Here is a 27358-nt window from a genome sequence, read left to right as displayed (position 1 = left end):
ACCATTTATAACCCATGTTTTGAAAACCGGACCGGATCGGCCGGTTCAACCGGGAACCGGTCCCGGATCCGGTTCTTAAATGCCAAAAAACTGGTATTCATGTGAACCGATAAAACCGGTCTGGTTGAACCGGCAAAACCTGTCAAAACTGAAAATTTTAAAAAAATATTTATTTTTTTCATTTTTTGTATTTTTTTATATAATTACATATAATTATGACATCATCCGTTTTTACGGTTTTTGAGACCGGTCCAACCGGTTGGAGCACCTGAACCATCGAACCAGTAAGACGACCGGTTCTGTCTCCGGTCCGGTTTTCAAAACATTGTTTATAACACCCCCCTCTGGCATGTATCACAATATTATCCGCTCTGGGCTCCCGCCGCAAAAACTTATCAGGGGGCCACATCAGTTGGGAAGGAGAACTAAGAATTCCTTATAAGGTGTGGATATCTTCCCCATCACAACGCGTTTTAAAGTCGTAAGGGCAGCAAATCTCATAAGAACTCTGCAGTTAAACCCATATTCTGATAGGGAAGGTATCCACATCCCTTATAAGGAAGGTATCCACACCCCTTATAAGGAATGTTCAGTTATCCTTCCTAACCGATGTAGCCCCCCTGGGAAGTTTTCGCGTCGGGAGCCCAAAGCGGACAATATTGTGGTACATGCCAGAGGGGGATGTAACAAATGGTATCATAGTTGGGGCATGGATCGATGTGTTTGACAGGGACGTCGAACCCTATAATGGGGGTGAAGGTGGATTATACCTAATCCCACATCGGTTGGGAAGGTGAACGAAACATTCCTTAAAGGGGTGTGGAAACCTTCCCTGTCATAATGTGTTTTAAAGTCGTAAGGGCAACAGATCCCATAAGAACCATGCAGTTAAGCAGTCCCGAGCGAGAGTAATCCATGGATGGGTGACCCTCTGAGAAGTTTTCATGCCGAGAGCCCAAAGCGGACAATATTGTGATACGTGCCAGAGAGGGATGTTACAAATGGTATCAAAGCTGGGGCACGGGTCGATATGTTCGATGGGGATGTCAAACCCTATAATAGGGGGTGAAGGTGGGTTGCACTTGATCCTGCATTGTTTTGGAAGGAGAACGAAACATTTCCTTAAAAGGGATGTGGATACCTTCCTTGACACAACATGTTTTAAAGTCGTGAGGGCAACAGATCCCATAAGACCTCTACAGTTAAGCGTGCTCGGGAAAGAGCAATCCAGGGATGGGTGACCCCCTGGGAAGTTTTTGCGTTGGGATCCCAAAGCGAACAATATTGTGATACGTGTCATAGGGAGATGTTACAGACGTTAAGGCCAAGGAATATATCACAACAACTAGCACTATATGGGCGTGTACTTAGAGCTACACAACTTGTAAAATGGCCTTAAGCTATCAAAAATGGATGAAAAACGATCCGCACTAACGAAAAGTGGAGAAGCCAGCCTGATCAGACCAATGTTTTCCCTTGACGCCACTGGTTCATCTGCACTAAGAGGGAAAACACTCCCACAAAACTAGCAACGCATGTAGTTAGCTCAACAACAGAAGCCATAGCCAGTCTATGGTGTCCGCCACCCGTCGCAATGGAACACCTGGTTGCAACGAGCAACACAACACCACAGATGGTACCCACTCGCCAGTCCCAACTGATTATAGAACATAACCATCACAACAACGAACAAAGTCAAACACCTGGTCTCCAAGCACAATCACACTACCTTCCCAGTAACAAGCGGCTACTCACCAATTTTCTCCTACGACAAACATGGCACACATTCCGCTCTTCGCACAACAACCAATGTTCAACCCCTACTTCCACCACTCTCAAGGAGTCCCACCATAACATAAGGACAAAATACCAATACTGCATTGGAACACGGGGAAAACCCATGCACACTAGGGTAGCGAGACTCTAACTCTCTATCCCAACAGTTTACATACACGAGCACAATGCGACGATCATATGTTCCAAAAATGACATGGTACAATCAAGGGTACAACTACAGATATGACAAAGGATACTACAGTCTGTACTATGCCCAACAGACCATCCACTACCATGGTTTCCCCTCTATGGATGGACAAGAGTGAAGCGCCGACTTTGCATTATGGTTGGAGCTCTTACAGTACGAGATAACCCACTCAGCAATGATCCCAAATATACCCAAGTACAATGGCACGATAGACCCGGACAAACACATAGATACTTACGAATGGACGATGACGTCGCTTCAAATGGACAAGAGGTTCACCTGCGCATATTTCCCAGTCATGTTATCACAGAACGCAGGCAAATGGTTTAAAGTGCTCCATCCGGGAAGTATCTCAAGCTTTGTGCAATTACGATACCTCTTTCTCAACAACTTTATGCGATTCCAGAAATGGAAGGGGGATGCGAGCTCCATCATGGCATGCAAGAAAAAGGAATAGGAGTAAATAAAGGAGTACTATGATAGGTTCACTCTCGCAACACTCGGTGTGTCGGGGCATGAATAATTCCTTGTTATAGGCTTTCGCTCGAGGACTTCTCCCCTACCCCTGTAAAAAAAGATGCAGGAGTCAATACCAAAAACGAGAGACGAACTCAAATATAGGGTGGAGAAGTACATGAGACAAGTTGAAGGAGAAGAGCAGAATGAAGCAAACATCAAAGTAGTGACAAAAACGTATATCAAACAAGACGAAGCATACGCTCATCCTAGCTCCCACCATCGGGAGCGCCATGAAGGGCACTACGATAATAACAACCGACACTCAAGACAATCGTCTCGAATATTTCGCCCATTTAGGAGGGAAGAGCCCCAAGGAAAAAATCTGAAGTAAATGCCATTGAAAAAACACCAACAAAAACATAAAAGGAGAAGGGGAAGTAATGCAACTAACACAAAAGCAAGACCCATGGTACCAGCGAATGTACAATGCTAAAAAGAGAAGTAGAAGAAATGTGACTGACAGGCAACCTTGTGGATATAGCAAATGACCTGAGGTCCAAATTCGAAGCCGATCCCAAAGAAACGCGAGCTATAAATGATATTGGCAAGCACCCGGTGAAGAAGGAAGAAATCATGGGCTTCACGACGCCATTTATTATAATACAATTCTTGTATAAACGATTTATATATTTTTTTATAATAGTTATAAAAATATAATGATTCGCTTTTAAGTTCATTTTTACATAACTTTATAAGAATATATACATAATGTGTTGGTTTTTGATATATTTTAACTAACGAGTATGTGTATATTCAAACTTGTTTTTCAACCATTTTAGACAATGTACATTATATATTTGTACATTACCATTTTGATTTCATATCATGCTTATATATATATATGGTTTTTTGTTAGGCGTGTCAATCATAGTTTCTTCTACTCTCACCGCCAATATAGTCCAATACAACTCTTCCACAAAGCTAGACATACGTCTCCTTCTGCATGCTCTCATTTTCCTATACGCTCTCTTCTTGAGACCACCGATTATGGATACTTAAATACCAAGATTTCTTTTTACCATTTGACAATCCATGAAAGCTCTGCATCCACTCTTTCTTGCTACACAATATCTACTTCATCTATTCTTCTTTCTCTTTCTAAAAATGATGCAAAAAGAAAGCCCTTGCTCTCTGATGTATGATTCTGATTGCATTAAGGTAACAGAGATGTAACTTTTTCAAAATTTCATGTTTGATTTACATCTATTTCTTTGTTGTTGGTCAATTTTCGGTGGAACTTTTAAGGATTTGATGGTGCGCCACATTTCAAACTCCTGAAGGCAAGCCCTCTTCCCATCTACCAAATCGGCAACAGTGGTGAGTCATTACACATTTGTCCCATACCCACCGCCTTCCTCTTCTATCTTCTCTTTTAACATACCACCATTATTTGATGACTTCTCTCTTCGATTACCAAGGTACTTGCTTATCTTCCCTACTTGATCTTTGTCGCAGCTTCCACCTTTCTTCTTTTCTTCTTCCTTATCACACATATGGATGACATATCTCCCTATTTTCTCTTCCTTCAAGACCGTTGATGGCCTCAAAGTTCAATTTTTGAGTTTGATTTTATGAGCTCTAATATGTATTTTGTTTCTGATTGAAGGGGAATTTATGGAGACAATCAGTTTTAACGAAAGATTTTTTTAGAGTAGGTTCGATTGTAACTAAAACAAGGAAGTGGGTCATTTAAATTTCAAGTAAGCATCAAATAATTCTTTTTGTGACACCTTCAAATTCCATTATGTGTAAAACTTTATGTGCCTTTCTCCATTTTGGTAAAATTTTGATTTTCTTGGAAGCCTCAATCTTCTCCATTGCGAAAATTAAATTGAAGAATTTTGCTGATAAAAATAGGGGTTGTGGTGGGAAGAATGGAGTAGAATATTTTGATTTCTTTAGCAATTTGGTTAGGAATTCCTTTCTTATTTAATGTCATTGATTTTCATGTAATTAGGAGAAGGTTGAAGATGTCGGCCCTTTTTGCTACTTCTTCATCCATAGAGCACATGTACTTAAGTACTGCTAACAATCCAAAACTTTAGACTTCAATATTAAGGTATTTTTATTACTTCAGTTGATAAATTTCATTTATTAGTTATTGGGTTTGATTTCTTCTCATGAGCCTTAATTTTCTTTGTGAATCATCGGGTTCATTTAATGGTTATAAAATACTAATTTTTAACTACAAGGTGGAAGACACCATAACTCTATAAACTAAAATAGAGAGGAAACATCCATTGGAAGTCAAACGGTAGTGAACTCTGTCAAGAGTCATGGGATGGCATTTTTTGTGTTGGTTCTTTAAACATCCAAATGTAAACATCAAGTAATTCCTCCATTCAATTTAGTCCAACCATTTGAAAGAGATCAAATGAATGTCGTAAAGGCGTTTTATAGGGTTTATATAACATCAAAGAGGTTAGATGATTGGAAGTTTACAAATATACCTCCACGTAGATACAAATTTGAATGCTCTAGGCATACAAATTTTGAATAAATTTGTAAATGAAAAGGTTCAAAGATATTTCAATGAGGTAAACAACAATGTATCAACATGGAAGTTATGGATGGAAGGTGATGCTGAGTTGCATCATATTTTCTAATTTTGGTAAAATTTAATAACATTTTCTTCTTACTCTTGACATATGTGATGTAATGTTGTTATGATGGATGAAGCATGACTAAAAAAACCCTCCCAAAACTAAAGCTCTAGGTCCGTATATGTTTAATCATATCTCAAAACATTTGTATTCAAGCATAAATCTTACGATTGTATTGGAAGTGATTTGATTTTGAACCAAGAAAAGTTGTTTTTTCTCCTAAACAAATTATTCTTTTTTTTTTATGAGAGTACTAATGCAAGCATGATCCTCATGAACAACCTGATTCCCAATTATCATGTAAGAATTTGATTATTACAGTAAATATTCTTTTTATGTGCAATAATTATATGTTAAGTTTTACACATTTACATGTATATGATTTATGTGGTCGTAGATTGAGGAAGTGGTTCCATTGACATCCTCTCGAAGCTATAAAAGAAAAGGGTAATCAATACGCAACTTTGGTTGCAAAAGGATCTTTATCAAGAGGTGTAAAAGATCTATGTGAAAAGTTATCAGGTATAGTCATTATTTAATCATGATTTCATTTTTTTTCTAATTGGGTTTTCATTTACTTGATTATGGGTTTTATTGAAACATTATTTTACTTCAGTTATTGAAGATGTGGTAGATTTCAGTATCAGATGCTCCAGTTGTTAAGGTCACATTATATAAGGTTTGTGCTTCATGTTGATATTTTCATGATTATGATATTACTTAATTCCTCACAAAACTAATACATGTTTGTGCGGAAGGTTATCTTTAGACTCCACCTTCAAGAATCATCTACTACTGCTTTTGAATGGATTTGGAAGGATTGCAATTGGACAACATCTAACTCGTGGGTTTAGTTTATATTTATGTTTTTTATTGTGCTTTCGTATATTTCACATAACCACTACTTAAATTATTAATCAAGCTTTTTGTGTCGTTATTTCAAATGAATACAAATAAACACTTTTTATTCACTAATGTTCCAATATAAAGTTTGTATCCAAACTATCAAGTCCATTTATCATTATTTTTACTTTACAATTGTTTTGAAAATAAAAATGACAAGATGATTATGTATAATTGAATTTATATAAGAAAAATCACTTGTGTATGTTTGATTATTCTTTACAAGGAATCAAAAGTTTTGTGTAGTTTTGTAAGGTTTCTAATTGACAAGTACTTCAGATTGTCAAATTTATACTTGAGAGTGAATTACATTAATGGTTCTGAAACTGGGCCATCCTTAGGGGCCATCCTTAGGATGGCCTTAGACTTCCTTAGTATATATATAATCAGCTTTTCATAAGTTTAAACTATCATGTGAACATGCATGTACATGTTATATATACGTTGTGGTGATTTAAGGAATACTTTTAATATTTATAAAAGATATAGAAAAAAATCTTTAATTATTTATAAAATATGCAACTTATATATGTAGATGTATACAATTTTATAAAAATTATTCTATTTCCATTGTCAAAGTCCACAACAATCGAATTTGATTTCTAAAATACACATGGAATGAAATCCCCATACTCGAAACCATGTCAAAACCAATAATTTAGAATTCTGGGTTCAATTTGTTATAATTCTATAGTTTTCACGAAATCAATTCCTCTTTAGAATATAATAGCATTAAAATGAACTCGATTGATAAGCATAAGTCTTTGAGTTCAAAATAGATTAATTCTCAAGAAATTAAGTATAATAAAACTTAAATTGCTTAATAAAATACTGAACTATTGCACAATAGGTCTAGTTATAATAACGTTAACGGTGATTGGCCGACAGTTCTTGACCTATTTCACCAATTTTTATGGTAGTCTTGTTATCCGTAAGGCGGTGTGATAAAGTTGTATACCTTGGTGGAATTACAGAAAGGACGATACCATACTGTGGGTCTATATGTATGAAATTAATGGTAGCATAGGTAACTGTAGTACCATTATTTGAATAATAGAAGTCAATGGCGGACTAGGTGTTTGTAATGTTATACTTGTTGATAGTTACTAGAAAGTGGTGGTAGGTTGGGTGATTGTAATTCCATCAATTGAGGAATGCAAGTCAACGACATATTTGGTGTATGTAACGCTATACTTGTATATGATTAGTAAGATATGGTAGTTTGGGTGATTGTAATACCATGATTTAAGGAATGAACGTCAATGGTATACTTAGTGTTTGTAACGTTATACTTGTAGTTTGTTTATAGAGAATTAGTGGTATGCTTGGTGTTGTGATTACCATTGTGTGGGAATTAGTTGGTAGTGGTATGCTTATTGTTGTAATTACCATTATATAATCTTTGGTGTAAGTGTTGATTGTAGTTGTATGCTTGGATGGAAGTACCACTATACATGAATATTGGTAGTCATGATAGTCTTGGTAACTATAATATCATGGACTAATTTAGTGTTGGTTTTGGTGACTGTACAACCAATGTATTGAGATTAGTTGTTAGTGGTGGTCTTGGTGACTATAACACCAACATATTGAGATTAATTGTTAGTGGTGGTCGTGGTAAGTGTAACACCATACGGTTATGGGGATGTATAAATGCTTGTATGTTAACATTATATCATGATAATAGCCTTGGTGACTATAAAATTATCATTGTAGAATTGTAAGTTAATAATAGCATTGGTGGCCGAAAATAATATACCAAACAATATTTTGTAGTGAATGGGTGTAATGTTAGTAAGAAAAATGTTCGTTGGATTTGTTTAGAGTATATGTAGTATTGATTACAACTGAAGAGAGATTAATTGGAATTGATAGTAACTTGCTCGACTGCAAGTCTATTATGAATAATAGACGACATAGTTGATGTCAATAATATCGTACTTGTGTAATGAATGTTTGGAAAACACATTAGGATTATATAGCTCAGAATGTGATGATATATATTTAGTTATGTAACTCATATAACCTTATTTAACTATGTATTTTAGGTCATTATCCTAATATATTTGAGTAAAAATGTTATATTTTAAGATATATGATACTTAATATGCTTTGAAATGTTCAATTACAGTTAAAGTAGGAGTTAGGATGCAAACGGAGCAGAAAAAGACGCAAAAAGGATGCTGATGGACAGATTGACCTCTCTTAAGTATTTTGCCCATATCTAATGAATCGTAACTCCGATTAAGGAGATTTAAAATGTTCTGAAAATGAGACAAACTTTCAGACAATTTTCATGTTCATGCCAAATTCACATTCCAAAATATAAAGAAGTTTTAAAAAAATGTATAATTTCATATATGTCCTTAAACATCAAAATATCATATTTACCCAACTTAATTTCTAAATATGATATTTATCCTTCATAAAAATTTTAAATTTCATATTTACCATTCATAAAATTTCAAAATATCATATATGTCCTTAAATATCAAAATATCGTATATACCCTTGTTAAACATTCAAAATGTCAATGGTAATATCTAAAATATCATCAATCTACAACAACAAAAACTAAACAATCAAAATATATATTCCATATGGAGGGTTGAAAATGAATTTTTTTGTTTGTCAAGATGACGACATTCCAACAATTTAGAAGTTCGCATTCCATTATAATAGACGTAAAGATAATATGGTTAAATTTTTAATTATTATAATAATTCTAAGGTATAAAAAATGATTATAAAATATTAAAAACGTTATAAAAAAAATTTGGGCAAATATGATATATTGAAGATTTATGAAGGATAAATATGATATTCAGAAATTAAGTTGGACAAATATGATATTTTGAGGTTTAAGAGAGGAATCTATGAATTCTCCCTTTAAAAAATAATCTTTTCATGCAATCGAAGATAAATCACTATGTAAAAAAAAAAAGAGAGAGAGAGAGAAATAAACTTCTTAAAGGTTGGTAAGAGTTTTGTAAATGGTATTTAAGCCATGAACAAAAATATCGGTCCAAAACTTGTCTCAAAGAAAGTTTAGATTGAACCAATCTAAAATGAGATCAGACAACAAAAAAAAAACAAAAAACTCTCGAGGCCGATTTGAAAAAAGGGGGACCATTCTGAAACCATTCTAAAAATGGATATGACCCTTCCAAGAGCGATCTGAGACCGACCCAAGATATGTCGAAGATCGATCTCCAAAAAAGATCACAAGCAAAAGTTTATATACATATTATTTTGTGTTTATCACAAGTTACCTAACTTCATACTTTCTTTATTTTATTAAATTTTAATACACTTTCTGTACATCTTAATATATCTTTTTTGTGTTATCACATATTTATTAATAGAAAAATTAGAAATCAAAACCAAAAAACCAGAAAAATCAGATTTGAACAGAAAAAGATGCACAACCACTAGACCGAAAAAGACTAATATTAATACCAAAAAAAACCAGACCGTGTTAAGATCTGGATAAAAAAAGATTAAACTAGAAAAAGTCAGTTCCAACATAGATTTGAAAAAAAAAAAAAAAAAAAAAAAAAAAAAGACCGCTACGAGATCAGTCTAAAAAACTAGACATTTTTTAGACCAATATAAAATCACTAATATTCATCTCTACACTTAGATTATCCCTTATATTCACCACTAAGATCATCCGTTATACCCAATACATACCACATATATGGTGGGTGCCACATCAACACCAATAACTACCACCAAATCTATGAGATATTCATCACCAATCACTTCACTCCACATCATTTCTCTATTTAAATTCAAATAAAAATACAATAAAATATATTTTTTAATTAAATTTAATTTAAAAACACAATAAAACATACCCAAAAACATATCTTTTTAAATTAGTTTTTTATTCAATGAAACAAATATTACATTAATTTAAAACACACAACATAAAATAAAATAAAATAAAAAACATAAAAATGCAATCACAAACAACTTAAACTAGTTTTTAAGCCTCATTTTTAATGACCAAATTTTGGAGACTCTCAATTTTCGACAAGCTTTGACGTGTTTAAACGATGTGTGTTTCATGTCTTCATATTGGTGCATAGCCACAACAAACATGTCATATTCATCTACGTTGTTTATAACAATGTTATAACTTATAAATCTCATCGAATTCAAAACATTTAATCCTCATATCACGAACTTTCGAACATATTTAATCAAGACTACGAGTTCGGCAACCCATTAAATCATGGAAAACGTTTACAACTTTTATCCAAAAAGGGTCTGACATTATACAATTTGGGTCTTCTGAAGCCGCTACCCATACTCTTGTTAAGTTCTCTTCTTCATTTTCTGACAAATTTATCCTTTTAGGAGCCATTGATTTTGAATGAATGGAAAATAAGTGTGAGATTGTGTGAGAAAAGAACGAAGAAATTGTGTTAGTATGTTTAATAGAAAGTTTGATATTTATAGAAGAGGTTTAACCTGTTTGAAAGGTAATAATAATAATAATAATAATAATAATAATAATAATAATAATAATAATAAATTATATGTTACAAAGAAATTAGCCGTTGCAAAGCATCAACCAAAAGTTATTTCCGTTTGATTTCGTGTAACACACAACGAACCATCACGACAACGATCGACCATGACTGGCTGGGATGGTGTGTACGATCGTCGTCGTAGTCCACGTATACCACGAGCCTTCTCGTGTATTGTATACTGTATGGCCTAACCACTATAGTGGTAGATGTTACATCATCACCACACTTCCTATTATTAACCATGTGATACCTACTACTAAACAGATCACTTCATCTTATTTTTTTAATTAAATTTAATTAAAAAATACATTAAAATCATATTTTCTTAATACTAGTTTTTCATAAAATTAAAATACCACATTACATTAAAAAGAACACAATAAAACATATATTTTTTAAACAAACATTACATTAACACACAACATAAAAAAAAACATAAAAATACAACCACAAACAACTTAAACTAGTTTTTAAACTTTATTATTTTTAATGACTGAATTTTTGACACTCCCTCAATTTTAGCCAAGCTTTGACATGTTTAAACATGTGTTTCGTGTCTTCGTATTGGTGCATGACCACAATAAATGATTTGCTTTCGTGTACGTTATTTATAACAAACTTATAAATTTCATTGAACTCAAGACATTTAACCCTCATATTGCGAAATTTCGAACATATTTCATCAAAACTATGATTTCGACAACCCGTTAAATCATGGAAGCGCTTTCAACTTTTACCCAAATATTAGGAGGCATTATAGCATTTGGGTCTTCTGAAACCGCCACACATGCTAGTGTTAAGTTCTCTGCTTCATTTTCTCACAGATTCTTCCTTTTAGGAGCCATTGATTTTGAATTATAAAAAATGAAAGGTGAATTGTATGAGTAAAATGAAAGAAAAATTATAGTATTTATAGAAGATGTTTAATGATGTTTGAAAGTTAAAAATTAAAAATATATATATGAAAGTTACATGAGCTACTCTTACTCACAATCCACTTTCATTACGCGTTTACAATCATGATGACCACCACGAAACGGACAAACCATGACCGGTCGTGGTAGTGTGCACGGCCGTGGTCCGTTGCCACCTCATCCAGACAGGTTCCTTGGTTGCATGCTGTATGGTCTTAGCTACTAAAGTACGGAACTAGAAGAAAAAAGAAAATACAAGAACTACACCTATAAACAATAGATTATTTCCCTTTTAAGATTTTTGTAGAGAAATCGGAATTGAATGGCAATTATGATCATTTCATCTTTTTTTCAACGTCATTTAGTCAAATTTGGTATACATGAGACCAATTGCAAAGTTGTCTCTCCTTTTTTTGATAGTTCACCAACTCTTAATCTAGCAACGTACATCATATTTGTATCTTTAAATAACCAATATAGTATCCCAATTTATGAACCGAACCTATGCCATTATTATATTAATAGGATACAACTTTAAAGACGAAGACATGATGTACAACCCAGAAAAAGGTACAACTTCCATTGCACGAGGTACAAGCCCATAAAGGCAACACGTAGCAATTACCTCATACCGGAAAGTGACTCGTCATCGGAGGCGCGAGAAATCGTATCGTTTTGACTATTGCCGCCAACTCCCCGGAACGACTCGCCGGAAACCAACGCCTGAAGAAGCTTCGGAGGCGGTGGGACCGCCACCTCCACCACCCCTTCCAACATCTTCACCACCATTCCCATCGTCGGTCTTGTCGCCTCTTCATCTTGTATACACCAAACCGCCACCAACCCCACTCGCTCTACCTCCTCCACGTCATACTCTCCGGCGAGTCGCTCATCCACAACCGCCGCCACATCCCCCTCCGTTATCCTCCTTGCCGCCCATGGCGGAAAAAACCACTTCTCATTACTCCCACTTTCACCACCACCACCACCTTCCGGTGGTGGCCCCTCAACATTCCGGCGACCACCTAATATCTCCAATAAAGTCATCCCGTAACTATACACGTCAGCTTTGGTGGTTATAGCCACACCGGAGATCCACTCCGGCGCGACATATCCCCATGTGCCTCTCATGGTCGCCAAAACGCGACTGAAATCTCGACCAATTAATTTTGCTAAACCAAAATCTGACACTTTGGCAGAAAAATCTTTATCGAGCAAAATATTTTCCGGTTTAATATCACAATGTATGATACAATTTCTACATTCTTCATGTAGATAAGCAATCCCTCTTGCAGTTCCGATTGCAATTCTGAATCTAGCTTCCCAGTCAAGAGTCCGGCCATTGTTTTTCAGATAAGAACTCAACGGACCATTTGGCATGTAATCGTATACAAGAAGCCTATGTGATTCTTCAGAGCAGAAGCCTATCAATCTAACGAGATTAACATGTTGGATGTTACCGATTGTACACACCTCTGCACGGAACTCTTTTTCACCGCCACCTGGTCGTTCCAGTCGCTTCACCGCCACCAGGGTGGAGTCTACTTTCCCGCTAAATACTGCCCCAAATCCGCCGTGACCAAGCTGCTCTGAGAAGCCATTGGTGGCGGCGTGGAGCTCTTTATATGTGAACACCTTCAAGTTCGTTACGGGAAAGACGGATTCTTCTTCTAGTTTTTTTCTTTTAATCATCTTCTTCCGTAGAATTATCAAAATGATGATTGCGATTGATGCAATTGCCAGGAAAGAGGTGATTGTGGTTACTAGAATAACCGCTTTCACGCCGATCTTCTTTCTGATGACGCCTTTATGAACTCGAATATTCAATGAATCTTGGATTATACCCAAATCAGAACTCGAATTTCCGAGATTCAGAAGTTTCCCAAAATAATTCTTGCAGGAATTAGTTTTCGGATTGTGTGACAAAGCGATACATGAACAATTACTCAAACACTTTCGTTCACAATCGCTTCTGCTACCTGAAAGTGCTTCGATTTTTTCTGGATCAAATGTGATGTCGCCAATTTCTTCAAACTTATCGTCGTTGCTACAAGCATCATCGCCGACCCTTCGACAACCAGCGGAAAAATCTCCGGCGCCCCACCCAACACCATCCAATGGTTGAAACCCGTCAAAGCATTTACACGGATTCACCATTGATTTAGCGTTACAAAACCCTAAATCCCCACATAACCCATAAACCCTACACGGGTTATCTGGTTCCGACCAAAACATGTTCCAAAATTCTGTCTGTGGCGACCATGTGTATTGTTTGATTTTGCCGGAGGAATCGATGTTGAATCGTGTGAGCGGTTTTTGTTGGGTCATTGTTTCTGTGTACCCAAATGTCGCCGTTTCGGTGAAAGGATTTGTGAAATAGAATTTATATATGTACGGAAGAGTCATCTCCGGTACACCGGAGAAAATATTCCCCGTCCAGTTGCCGCTACTCCAATACATTCGATTGTTATCGGCCAAAAGCTCAACCTCGCCGTAATCCGGCGGTCTCAACCGCAACGAATACTTCCCCGGTGCCGGATCGTTTGAGCTTTTCCAACAAGTCAACGTTTGACCGACCGTCAAATTCATCCCCGGCAAAAACGTGTCCGCCGGAAAATCAAAGCTCCGCCATCTAACCACCCCACGAGCATCCATAAGAACCAAATCCCCATCTTCTTGAAGCTTCACATCTCCTTCACCTTCGAAATCTCCATCTGCACTTTCCCAAACGACGTCGCATCGTGAATCTCGATTATCCTTCACCGTCAACTTCCCACCGTCGATCTCAAGAGACGACGCATCCCGGCTACTCAACGGCGTTTCACGGTTCGCCACCCAAACATAGGTGGGAGTAGGGATTGAAGCGTACCAAATCCCCAAATACCATTTCGATTCTTCGCTCGTGTTGAAGAATCCGAGTACAAAAGTTCTGTTCTCGCTAAGAATAGTGGAGTTTCCGGCGATTATAACTTTGGAAGAGCTAGGGGTTAAGCAGGATTTTGATGGGGTTGAGCTCGATAACTGTAATGATGTGAACACGATAAGAAAAATGGTGATTTTGTAAGAAAATCGTGGTTGGTTGTGCGAAGAAGAAGCCATGTTTGAAGTGAAAGCATGTTTTAGTTAAATAACATTTGGATCAATTGAAGCTTTTTGGCAAATTGAACTTCAAAAATGGCAGAATAGAAGATAGTATGTGCTTTGTGTGTGAGAGAGAATGAGAGGTTGGGCTTGTTGTGGAGAAGAAGTTTTAAAGGGCATTTCAGTAATTATAAATTGAAGGTTTTGTATTTTTCACATTGGCCGTTGCTCTCAGGGTTTTCATTTACAAACATGTGATGAAGTTCTAAGTTCATATTTCCATCATTTAAATGAGTGTCACAGTACAATAAACCAATAATTATAATGGATGGTCACTAGAATGAGAGGTGGACCATTTCTAAGGATATTTTTTTATAAAGAAAATCATGAGATTTGAATTTAAGTAATTTAAATGTTAATTTACTAAGTAATAAAAACTAACATGGATTGAAGCATTATATCATGTGGACGTTGCTTTTATAGTCGATTGATTATATTAAAAATAAATGTGGAAGAAAATAAAATTTGAGTTAATCATGAGATTTGAATGTAACTTAAATGTTAATTTACTAAGTAATGAAAACTAACATGGATTGAAGCATTATATCATGTGGACGTTGGTTTTATAGACGATTGATTATACTGAAAATAAATTTGGAGGAAAATGAAATTTGAGTTAATCATGAGGTTTGAATGTAACTTAAATGTTAATTTACTAAGTAATGAAAACTAACATGGATTGAAGCATTATATAATGTGGATGTTGGTTTTATAGACGATTGATTATATTGAAAATAAATTTGGAAGAAAATGAATTCAAGTTGGATTAGGATTATAATCATCGATTCCAACTAATAAACTCAATGGAATTGATGAATCCATGGTGAAATAAGTGGTCTAATAAGACACCCATGATACGTCCTATCGATACCTTTATAAAAAACCAATCTATAATTAATTATATAAAATCAGTTTTTTCAGAAAACAATACAATTTCACCCAATAAAAATATTTGAAATTTTAATTAAGATGTTTGTATGGTAAAATGGGATAAGTGGGGTGGTGGTGGTATAAATACTAACAAAAAAAACATTAAGAGAGAGAGATGTGAAGATGCTCTCATTCTGTCAACATTGCCGGTGACATTGAGGATGGTAGGATGCAAAGAGTTTCTTTAGAGCATACATAATTATATTTTTAGGGTTGTTTAATTTTTCTTTTTCAAGAGAAATAGTCCAATAAAATAAAAAATATATTCTAATAAATTATTTTTTTTTGCTACATATCACATTCTTATTGATTTGGCCACATGTTATTTTGAGATTTTTTTCAATTAATTTTTTTTCCACATGATATTTTGTGATTTTTCTATTTTATTAAATTTCACATACTATTTAAATGTCATGATTGTAATAAATTATATCAATACCATTAATTGATATTTCTTCTAATTTCAAAAAATTTAAACTAAAGTCTTATTAGTTTTTTATGTTTATTTATCTAAATTATTAGTTTAAATTTAAAAAAGAGAAAAACACTTTAATTTTAATAATTTATTATTTTTCTAATTTTTCTTATAAATTCAAATTTCTCAAAATGTTAAGACTTTCATAGTTAATTTTTTCTTTTAAATGAACTTACATAATACATAGGTCTTACATTTAATACGGATATAAATATCATTAATAAATGGATGTGTGTGAAAATTACTATTATTAATGAATTTGCAGCTATAAAATTACTAGATGTCAAAATTCGAAAACAAAACTAAACCACAGTACCATACCAACCACATAGACAAAAAGTGTAATTCACTCTTCATAGTTTATTCTCATAACTTAAAATGAAACATATATAAGCAACAAAAAGTCAAGATCCACATAGAGATCCTCAAAAGATATTGTCATGGGCTCCAAAAAAAGAATGTCCACCACTTGTATATACCATCATCATATGATATTGAATAAACCCAAAAAGTATGTCTTTATGTTAAACTAATTTTTAACTATTTTGCGCTTCACGTAGTTTAATTCAAATCCACATATATAAAAATAAGAATGAAACGAAACTATCATAATTTTAAGACAAGCTTGTATAAAAGGTATCTCGAATAAGAACGAGATATCACAACATTTTTGAACAAGTCGTATAGATATCGTTCTAAAATCAGTATACATAAATCACATACCTGGGACGTTTGATCTGCCGCTAAAGATTATAAGAGATTAAGGGCGTGTTTGGCAAAAGTAGCTGTTAGCTGGAAGCGGGTAGCTGATTGCGGGTAGCTGGTAGCTGGTAGCGGGAAGCTGTAGCTTTTATTTGTTATATGAATGTTTGGCAAAAGGAGCTGGAAGCTTTTGAAATATATAAAATTACGTAAAAGGACAATTGATTAAAAATAAAAAAGTATATAAATATATTATTAAGGGTAATTATGGAAATTGATTTCAAAAGCTCCGGAGCGTTTTGTTAAAAGCTACATGAAGTAGCTTTTAGAATCGGAACGTTTTGATAAAACTAAAAGCTAAACGCTCGTACTGCCAAACGAAGCTTTTTATTTAAACTAGAGCGTTTTGTCAAAAGCTAAAAGCTAGAAGCTCCTAAACGCTTCCAAAAGCTCTGTGCCAAACACGCCCTAACATCGAGGACAATTAGCATTACAATAGAACACTGAGGACAATTAGCACTACAATTGAAAAATGGACTAGATTAAAAAAACCACATAACTGAAAAGACCATTTTTGTAATTTATTCTAAAGATTATACAAGCGATTGTCCAAATTATTGAAAAACTAGGGGTATCATCCCCTGTTTGTGAAAATTATGTGTATATAACAGGGCAAATATAACTTATAGTAGGAAAAGGATTAATTATTTATAGACATGTAAAAATGGATTTTTAAATTTGTTTACAACCATATATATGAATGAAATGAATATGCAATTTTCTTTTTTGAAAACTGACAAGAAATTAATGGAATTTCGGATTTTGGTAATATATATATATATATATATATATATATATATATATATATATATATATATATATATATATATATATATATATATATATATGGGTAAAGTGAATATACCTAACAACCTTATATAAGCTTAGGTACCTAACCACATTATACTACATTGTTTTGCATTATATTTCCATTGCAATCGTCTAAGGTTCTTAAACTTCAACCCTTAGCTTGATTAACTTCCAAGATTTTCAAACATTCACCATTATATTCCTCCTACACCATTTGATTTGTAACGGTAATATATGAAGCCCTCCAGGGGGTCTCCGATAGAAAGACGTCATTTGAAGGAAGATAATGGTGAAAGTCCAAAGATTTTGGAAACAATCAAGTTATGAGTTTGAATTTTAAGAACTTTGGGTGATTACAATGCAAATATGATACAAAATTAAATAGTATAATGTGGTTAGGTACCTAAGCTTATATAAGGTTGTTAGGTATATTCACTTTACCCTATATATATATATATATATATATATATATATATATATATATATATATATATATATATATATATATATATATATATATATATATTATATTGTCGTTCACATCTCCAAGATAAATAAAAACAAAAACACTTATCCAAAAAAAATTGTTTTTAAAAGCATGTTAACAAGTTTTTATGGAAAAACTCCATTCAAAAAAAATATAAGTTTTTTTAGAAGTTTTACTATAATGTCTGGACAACATGTTATAACGTATTATAACACTAAAATATATCATCTCACAGGTCATATTATCCAGATATTATAATACAAATTCAGAAAACGGATATCATGTTATAAAATGTTGCAACACCCACTAACTTTCATGTCATTATTTATTTAAGATATGTTTTTTTAATAATTATAAAAATAAAATATAAATTATTAAATCATGCTAGTTAAATAAATCTCAAATTATACATAAGATTTACAAAAACAACATAACAAGAAAAAAATATGATAGTCTTAACTTAATAAAAACATAAACAATAGTCTTAATTTAATAAAAACATGAACAAGAGTCCTAATTGCGTAAATAAGTGTTACAAATCTTATCCTTCATCGCTCGGAACACATACAAATCTCGGGGCGATAAATCTTTCTCGCTAGATTGAAGAATTGCCAATTGGTTCGTCATTTGTGCTTGCTTAGGTTGCCCCTTCTCCTCTCAAGCTTGCCTACGAAGGAATTTCAAGTGCTCACATTGTACTTTAACTCTTTCTTTTGTTATTAAGTTGTGTGTGTCAAACTTCTCCTGAAGTTCGCCAATTCTTAAGCCTTTTTTTCAACTTCATCCCCATGTTTTTGAGCGTGTTTCACTTTGTCGCGTCTTACTGGTCGTCATGGTTGGGAGATCTCTTCGATATCATCCAAATTTTTATCGGTGTCGGCCAACAAGGTTTTCTTGAATGTGGGTGATGAAGGAAATTGCATTAGGGATGGGGTGAGATTAAAATAACAACTTTAAAAATGGCATTTGTGGTGAGAGTTGAGTAGGTTTATGTAATATATATATATATATATATATATATATATATATATATATATATATATATATATATATATATATATATATATATATATATATATATAGAAAATGCATAGAGGTTTGGAAACCCAAAAACCTGGAAAATTAATAAAAATACATAGAAAAAATACTTTAAAATATCTAATCAACGTTTTTTTAATAAAAAGTAGAGATATTTAATTTTGTAAAGTAAAAGAAAATATATATCTCAAATTACTTTCTTTTTTTTATGTATTTTTGAGGTTTCTTTTAGGTTTATACATTCTCTCTCTCTCTCTCTCTATATCTATATATATATATATATATATATATATATATATATATATATATATTCAAGATCAATAGAAAATGGATAGGTGTAAGAACCAATCAACATGTGCTACCTAGCCCTCATTAAATAATTAATAAAATTGTCATATAATTTAGTTAAAAACACATTTTGGTCCCTAAATTTCCAAAAAAAATCCATGCCCACCCTTCCCCCATAAAGATTGTAGCATCTATAAAATACAAGCCAATTTAAAACTTTTTAAAACATTTAAAACCATTATGTTATTACAATTTTTTTTCAAAATAGTTTAAACATCAGACTATCCCCATAATCAAATCATGAAAAATACAAGAAGGTGCACGATCACGCCTTCGCCTTCCCGCGATCATCAGAAGTACCAGAAACATAATCAACAACTGTAAGCCTGAAGCTTAGTGAGTTTCCCCAAAATACCAATGACATACACATATAATCATATCATATAAATAAACACAACATGCATAATGAGACATCAGTCTGACTGGACCCGCTCACAGGCTATCAGTCTATATGGATCGCTCTCCAAGCCTTCGGCACGTCTGGACTGCCTCTCAGGACTTCAGCCTATTCAGACCGCTCGTTGGGCCTTCGGCCTGACTATATGCCCTCCTGGGTCTGCAGTCTATGCAGTCTATTCAGTCTTCCCTAGGTATCTTGGCCTACAGCACAAAGCAGGACCCTCCTCAACCTAATCCACCAAAACAACAAACATGTACACATCCAGATAAACAAATAGTCATATAGATCTATAGATCACTAATCATGGCAACCATCCTATAAACAAGATACTGATCTAACCGATCACTAACATAGAAATCATCCTATAAACATGATACTGATCTAACCGATCTCTAACATAGCAACCATCCTATAACCAGGATACTGATCTAACCGATCTCTAATATAACAACCATCATATAACCAGGATACAAATCATAAAGCATACCGTGCAATAAACCCGGATACAAATCCGAAAAGGGTCGGCAATGGTGCCTTCGACCCTGTTAGTATAGTGAGGACAACTCACCACGTAAGTAGTGCTGAACTGGACTGAAAGTCTCTAATTGCTGTCTCACCGAAAATCCTTAACTATCCAAAATAATCAACTAGTAAGCCAACACATGGGATACCAATCTTGACTAAAGGTCCATATAGTCCATATTGCCTTTTCTTTAAATTGGGTCAAGGCCCAGTTATCAAATCCAATGTCCAGAAGTCCATATACTTAAGGTCCATTATCGACCCAATTTTTCCAATTGGGCCCAACTCCCAAATTAGGCCTTATTTTAAGATCCAAATCCAAAACTGCCTAAAACAAAATTATTTAGAAAGTCTAGCAAGGCCTATGTCAAAATTGGCCCTAAAGGGAGCCCAATCCCAAAGCCCAAATCCTCTAAAGCCTAATTTAGGGGGTATGCGGGGCGTACTCCTCTGGTACGCTGGGCGTACTTCCATTCTGCGTTGACCACCATCGAGGTGGTTGACTTAGTACACTGGGCGTACAAAAATTACGCGGGGCGTATGAGAGGTTTTGCCAAAAACCTAATAAGTTCTTAATAGCTTAAGCACTTAAGTCCAAACTCTAGATCCATCGACCAAAAGTGCCTTAGAACCATAAAGTCTTGAACTTTAAGACTTTGAACGTCCATAAAGTTACTAATACATGGTATTAACCCATTAAGACATTTCTACTACATGCATGGGACACTTTCAGCTATTAGGATATCATTTTTATCACTTAGGGCCCCTTATAGGGTCTGAAAGGATAACTTATCTCATTCAAATCAAAACATGCACCAACATGGGAATTTTGGGACAACAAATGGTTCCATAAAGCTAGCATGGCAAGATCTACATCATACAAGCATAAAGTTTGGAGCTTTTTACCTTCTGGAGATTCTAGTGCACAAACTTCAGATCTACAAGCTTGTCCTCCTTCTCCAACTTCTTGATGCAACACCTTCTTCTTAAACTACTTAAAGCACACTCTTTTAGCTTACACACTCAAGAAAGAGGTTAGGGTTTAGGGAAAATGGCTCAAATATATGGAGGCTAAGGTAAGGGAGGGTTATGAGCTCATAAGGATGTTTATATAGCAATCAAACCCTAAATAGTAGGTTTTGCATCTGATGCGAGTACGCTTAGCGTACACAAGTGTACGCCCAACGTACTAGGGCGCGCCTAGTCTTGTTCTCAAAGTTGCAACTTTAGCCCTTAGGCTCCTCGTGGTTCGACTCTTCCAACCATAGGGAATACAAATGAAAAAAAAAAAGGATTCGAAAATACCTGCACGATCTCTGGATGTTAAAACTCTCCTCCACTAGAACTAGACTTCGTCCTCGAAGTTTGATGTAGTAAATAGATCCAAGTAATGCTCCCGTATCTCGGACTCTGGCTCCCAAGTCCACTCAGATCCCTTCCGATGTCGTCGCTATACCTTTACCAGAGGTATCTCCTTTTTGCGCAGAACCTTTACATTCCTCCCCAAAATAGCCACCGACTGCTCCTATACTTCAAGCGCTCGTTAACCTGAACATCATCCAATGACACTACCGCATCCTTGTCCAATATTCACTTCCGTAACTGGGAAACATGGAAAATGCTATGTATGTGACAGAGCTCCTCTGGAAGGTCCAATCTATATGAAACCTTGCCAATCCTGACAATAACCCGAAATTATCCATTGCATCAGGGACCAAACTTTCCCCTCTTTCTGAAGTGAATCACACCCTTCCAAGTTGAAACCTTTATTAATACCGTGTCACTTACCAGGAACTCCAATTCTGATCGGTGTCTGTCAGCATAACTCTTTTGCTTACTCTGAGCGGTCTACAACCGCTGTCTAATCTGATGAATCTTCTCGGTAGTCTGCAAGACTACCTCTGTCCGTCCCATCACTCTATGACCAACCTCACCCCAACAAACCGGGTGCGACATCTCCGCCCATACAACAACTCAAAAGGTAGGGCGCCAATGTTGGAATGATAGCTGTTGTTGTAGGCAAACTCTGCAAGGGGTAAGTGGGAATCCCAGCTCCCACCAAAATCGATGACACAAATCCCTCAACATATCCTCAAGGGTCTGTATGGTCCGCTCACTCTGGTCGTCCGTCTGTGGATGATAATCCATAGTATAATGCATTCGCGTACCCAACTCCTCGTGAAACTTCTGCCATGATCGGTAGGTGAACCTAACATCACGGTCGGAAACAATAGAGACCGGAACTCCGAGGTGAGCAACGATCTCACAGACATACACGTCGGCTATCTTCTCGGCCGATGAGCTCTTTGTATGGCCAGAAAATGGGCACTCTTGGTCAATCGATCCACGATGACCCATATAGCATCAAATCCCTTCATTGTCCTTGGCAACTTGGTAATGAAGTCCATCGTGATTTTTTCCCATTTCCACATGGGAATCTCTAGAGGTTGCAGCTTGCCATGCGGCCTCTGATGCTCAGCCTTGACCATCCTGCAGGTCAAGCACCTCTCGACATACTAAGCGATTTCTCGCTTCATGCACGACCACCAATAGCTCAAAATCAAATCCCGATACATCTTAGTGGCTCTCGGGTGAATAGAGAAGTGAGACTTATGAGCCTCCTCCAAAACCATTTGTCTGACCCCACCAGACATCGAAACCCATAACCGAACGCATCGGGTCAGTAATCCCCGACTGTCCTACAGAAATCATGTGTTCTCGCCCCTCATCATATCCAGTTTCCAATTCTCTAGTCGTGTACCCTCAACCCGAGCCTCTCTAATCAAGACCACAAGTGTAGAATCCACTGATATCCTCATACATATTGTCAGAGTAGAAGATCCAGCTGACTTACGGCTCAGAGCGTCCACAACCACATTTGCTTTACATGGGTGGTAAAGGATCTCACAATCGTCGTCCTTGACTACATCCATCCACCTACACTGTCTCATGTTCAGGTTCGATTGATCCATGATGTGTCTCAGGCTCTTGTGATCTGTGTATATGGTACAACGGACCCCATAGAGGTAATGTCTCCAAATCTTTAGAGAGAATACCATCACTCCCATCTCCAAATCATGATTAGGGTATCTCGTCTCGTGCGGCTTCAACTGCTGCGATGCATACGATATCACCCGTCCTCTCTTCATGAGGACCACTCCTAGTCCCGTGATGGATGCATCATAGAACACCACAAAATCCTCGAGTCCCTCCGGAAGATTCAAGACTGGAGCCTCACATAGTTGTTGTCGGAGAGTCTCAAATGCCCTTTGCTGCTCGGGGCCCCACCAGAAATCTACCCCTTCCTCGTCAGATGAGTGAGGGGTACTGCAATCTTGGATAAATCATGTATGAATCTCTGGTAGTACCCTGCCAATCCCAAAAAGCTCCTGATATCTGAGGGAGACTTTGGAAGCTCCCACTGCATAACCGCCTCGATTTTGGACGGATCGACTAGAATCCCCTTCTGGTTAACGAGGTGTCCAAGGAACTGAACCTCTCGTAACCAAAACTCGCATTTTGAGAACTTGGCATATAGCCTCTCTTGCCTCAAGACTCCCAATAACTCCTAAATATGCTCCTCATGATTTCCTCGGGTCTTGGAGTACACCAAGATATTGTCTATAAATACAATGACCGAGAGATCGAGCATCGGTCTGCAAACCCAATTCATCAAGCCCATAAATATTGTTGGCACGTAGGTGAGCCCAAACGGCATCACCACGAACTCGTAATGGATATAACAAGTCTGAAATGCGGTCTTCTCCACGTCGTCCTCCCTAACCCTGACCTGATGGTACCCAGACCTGAAGTCTATCTTGGAGAACCAAGATGCTCCCTGAAATTGATCAAAAAGATCATCTATCCTCGGGAGTGGATAACGGTTTTTCACTATCAACTTGTTCAACAACTAGTAATCAATACACATCCAATGTGAACCATCCTTCTTCCAGACGAAGAGAATCAGCGCTCCCCATGGAGAATTGCTCGGATGAATGAACTGCTTGCCCAACAATTCCTATAACTGAGATGACAGCTCCTGCATCTCCGGTGGTGCTAACCGGTACGACGCCCTGGCGATAGGGGCTGCACCTGGCACTAGGTCGATCCTAAACTCGACCTGCCTCTCCGGAGGCACTCCGAGTAACTCCTTCATAAAAACGACATCAAACTTTCTAAATACTGGACCTTCGATATTGAACCATGATCCTTGACCTAAGTATCCACCACATACACTATAAAACCCATACATCCGTGTTGAATGTGCTTCCGAGCCCTGGTAGCCGAATAAAACCATAATCCCAATCTGGTGCCCTCTTTGTAGACAATCAATTCTCCCCCCACTTAGGGGTTCGAACCACCACCCGCTGACCCTCGCAGTCTATCATGGAACCAAAGCGAATAAGTCAATCCATACCTACGATCACACACAAATCCCCCATGGGAATCAGAATCGAGTTGATCAGAAAAGATACCCAAAAAATCTCTAATACGCAACCCCGATAGACTGAAGAAGCGGAGACTCCGTATTCGTTGGCGATAGAGACTCACAACGGACACTCTAGCTCTCCCACTGGCAACCCGAACTCCCTACTGAATGTCTAAGAAACAAATGACCGACTCGCCCCCGAGTCAAATAATACTAAGGCAGGTAAGGAGTTCACAAAAAATGTACATAAAACACGTAAAACATATAAGCATAAACAAATATAATCAGTAAGATAAGGGATAGTAACATACCAACAACCACATCTGGCGTTGCCCTGGCCTCCTCTGCTGTAAGCTGGAAGGCACGTCCATGACTCCCGTCATTAATCCGCGGTGTCACCGATGCTACAGCCTATACCGGCCTGGCCACAAGTTATGGACAGTTGGTCTTCACATGACCAACCTGATGAAAGTGGTAGCAGATCCTCATATCCTGAATCGGGGCTGTCTGGCGATAATCGCTCGCAAAATGCCCCTCATTGCCGCATTTGCAGCACTCGCTACCAGATCTAAACCCTCGAGTGACCCTTCGTGCACATGCCACAAATGAGGCCTTGATGTCCCCCCGACCTGGAATCAACGATCTTAGACCGCTTTTGGCGCCAATTGTGATTGTGTCGGGGCCCACACCTGCTCCCTCAACTGTAACTCAATCTCCAACTCATGCCGCCTAGTGGCTTCCTAAAACTCCAGAAGCGTATCACAATGTTGAGTCAACACGAATTGTCGAATGCTAGTTTTGAGGATGATTAGATAAGGTGTCATCTGAGCCTGATCCGTAGCAAGCTTTAGGCAGAACATCAACCTCTCTATGAACATACGGGTGATCTCCGTCACTGTCTCACCATCCTGTCTCAAATCCAGAAACTCCTGAGCTAGCCTCTCCCACTCTACCTATGGAATGTAGCGAGCGCGGAATGTATCCCGGAACCACTCATAAGTAATTGCGGCTCTCTAATCATCATAATACGATCTAATCAACAATCTCCACCAGCCCTTTGCCCTATACCTCAGCAGGTTCAGGACACATCTGACCTTCTGGTCAGTAGGACACAAACACATGAAGAAACACCCCTTCACGTCAGATAGCCACCTCATGGCTTTGATGGGGTCCTGAGTACCATCAGAAGTAGGAGGATTCGTGTGGTCGATGTCCTGATACTAAAAAGCCCAACTGGCTCCTACCCCTGCCGCTATTACAGTCGTTGTGGCTCCTGCGGCAGTAGCCTTAGTGAGGGCTGCATAGCGATCTCGAAATACTTCACCATGGCGGTCTTGATAGACCCAAACATCTCTAGTAACTGAGCCCAAAACATCGCAACCACCTCATCATGCAGTATATCTCGGATCCTAACGTCCATCTCGTCTGGCCCCACCTGGCAGATAGTCTTGGGCACTGTGGGTGCCTCCTATCCGCCGTTTCCTGATCATGACCTAGATCCAGTCACAAATTGTTGAGTAACCACTATGCTGAAAATATACCCATAAGACATCAGATATTCCATATAACAATATGGGAACCAACCCCCAACAAAACCCTAGGGGTTTTGATTTGCTTGCTACGCGTATGGGTCCTGTGCTTTCAGTAGTACGGGCCCATACTACCTTCCACACCTACCCATATTTGGCTCAAGTATCATCTCAATGCCCTAACACTATATGTAAACATTGCATGCACTTAATCCTCACTCCTAGAGGAAGGATAGAAATCTCATAACTGGCGGACTCATCCCAAACAACCCATCCATGAAACTTCCACCAACCCTGCAAGACTTGTGTATGCTAGCCATACATAACTTTGGACCCTATAGACATTCGAATACTCGGTCCTACTCTAATCCCACAACCAAACATGGAACAGTAAATAAAGCTAAACCAAATATTCTCAGGCTATAAGATTTTAATTATGTACAGTCGTGATGCATACACTAAGCAACTACCGTAATGATGTCAATTTCATATAAGCAAAAACCTTAGGCTACCAGGCATCATATAATCAGACAATCCTATCATGCAATTCCTGGAGATTCTTAGCCTAGAACTAGCATGCTGTCCTAACATATCACATAAATCAAACAATCCGTAAGGTATTTTAGGGTCTATCCGAGAGCTCCTATTGATCGTACACTTGCATCCTCCTTTATTATTTTGAAAACATTTAAGAAAATCTTTTTAAAATCTTGTCCTCAGTTTGAGACTGGAGACATACGAGTATTTCCTCCAATTCACTCAAATCAAGGCTCTTATACCAATTATTAACTCCCATAAAATTCAACCCAATTTAAAACATTTAAAACCATTAAGTTATTACAATTTGTTTTCAAAATAGTTTAAAGATCAAAGTATCCCAAAAATCAAATCATGAAAAATATAAGGAGGTGCACGATCACGCCTTTTCCTTCACGCGATCATCAGAAGTACCTGAAACATAATTAACAAATGTAAGCCCGAAGCTTCGTGAGTTCCCCCAAAATACCAACGTCATAAAAATACA

At 36.7% G+C, this 27358-nt stretch overlaps 1 protein-coding gene across 1 annotated transcript; it reads right to left on the bottom strand.

The window, feature by feature from the left end:
- Nucleotides 1–11951: 11951 nt before the first annotated feature.
- On the bottom strand, nucleotides 11952–14812 carry RLK4 (receptor-like protein kinase 4). The gene has a single exon (XM_078963064.1). The coding sequence runs from the start codon at nucleotides 14560–14562 to the stop codon at nucleotides 12085–12087; it is 2478 nt and encodes an 825-aa protein (XP_078819190.1). The 5' UTR covers nucleotides 14563–14812; the 3' UTR covers nucleotides 11952–12084.
- Between the last annotated feature and the right edge of the window lie 12546 nt (nucleotides 14813–27358).

This window comes from Lactuca saligna, chromosome 7, assembly GCF_052625555.1.
Source record: "Lactuca saligna cultivar CGN05327 chromosome 7, ASM5262555v1, whole genome shotgun sequence".
Classification (NCBI taxonomy): domain Eukaryota; kingdom Viridiplantae; phylum Streptophyta; class Magnoliopsida; order Asterales; family Asteraceae; genus Lactuca; species Lactuca saligna.
This window is presented reverse-complemented; position numbering and strand designations above follow the sequence as displayed.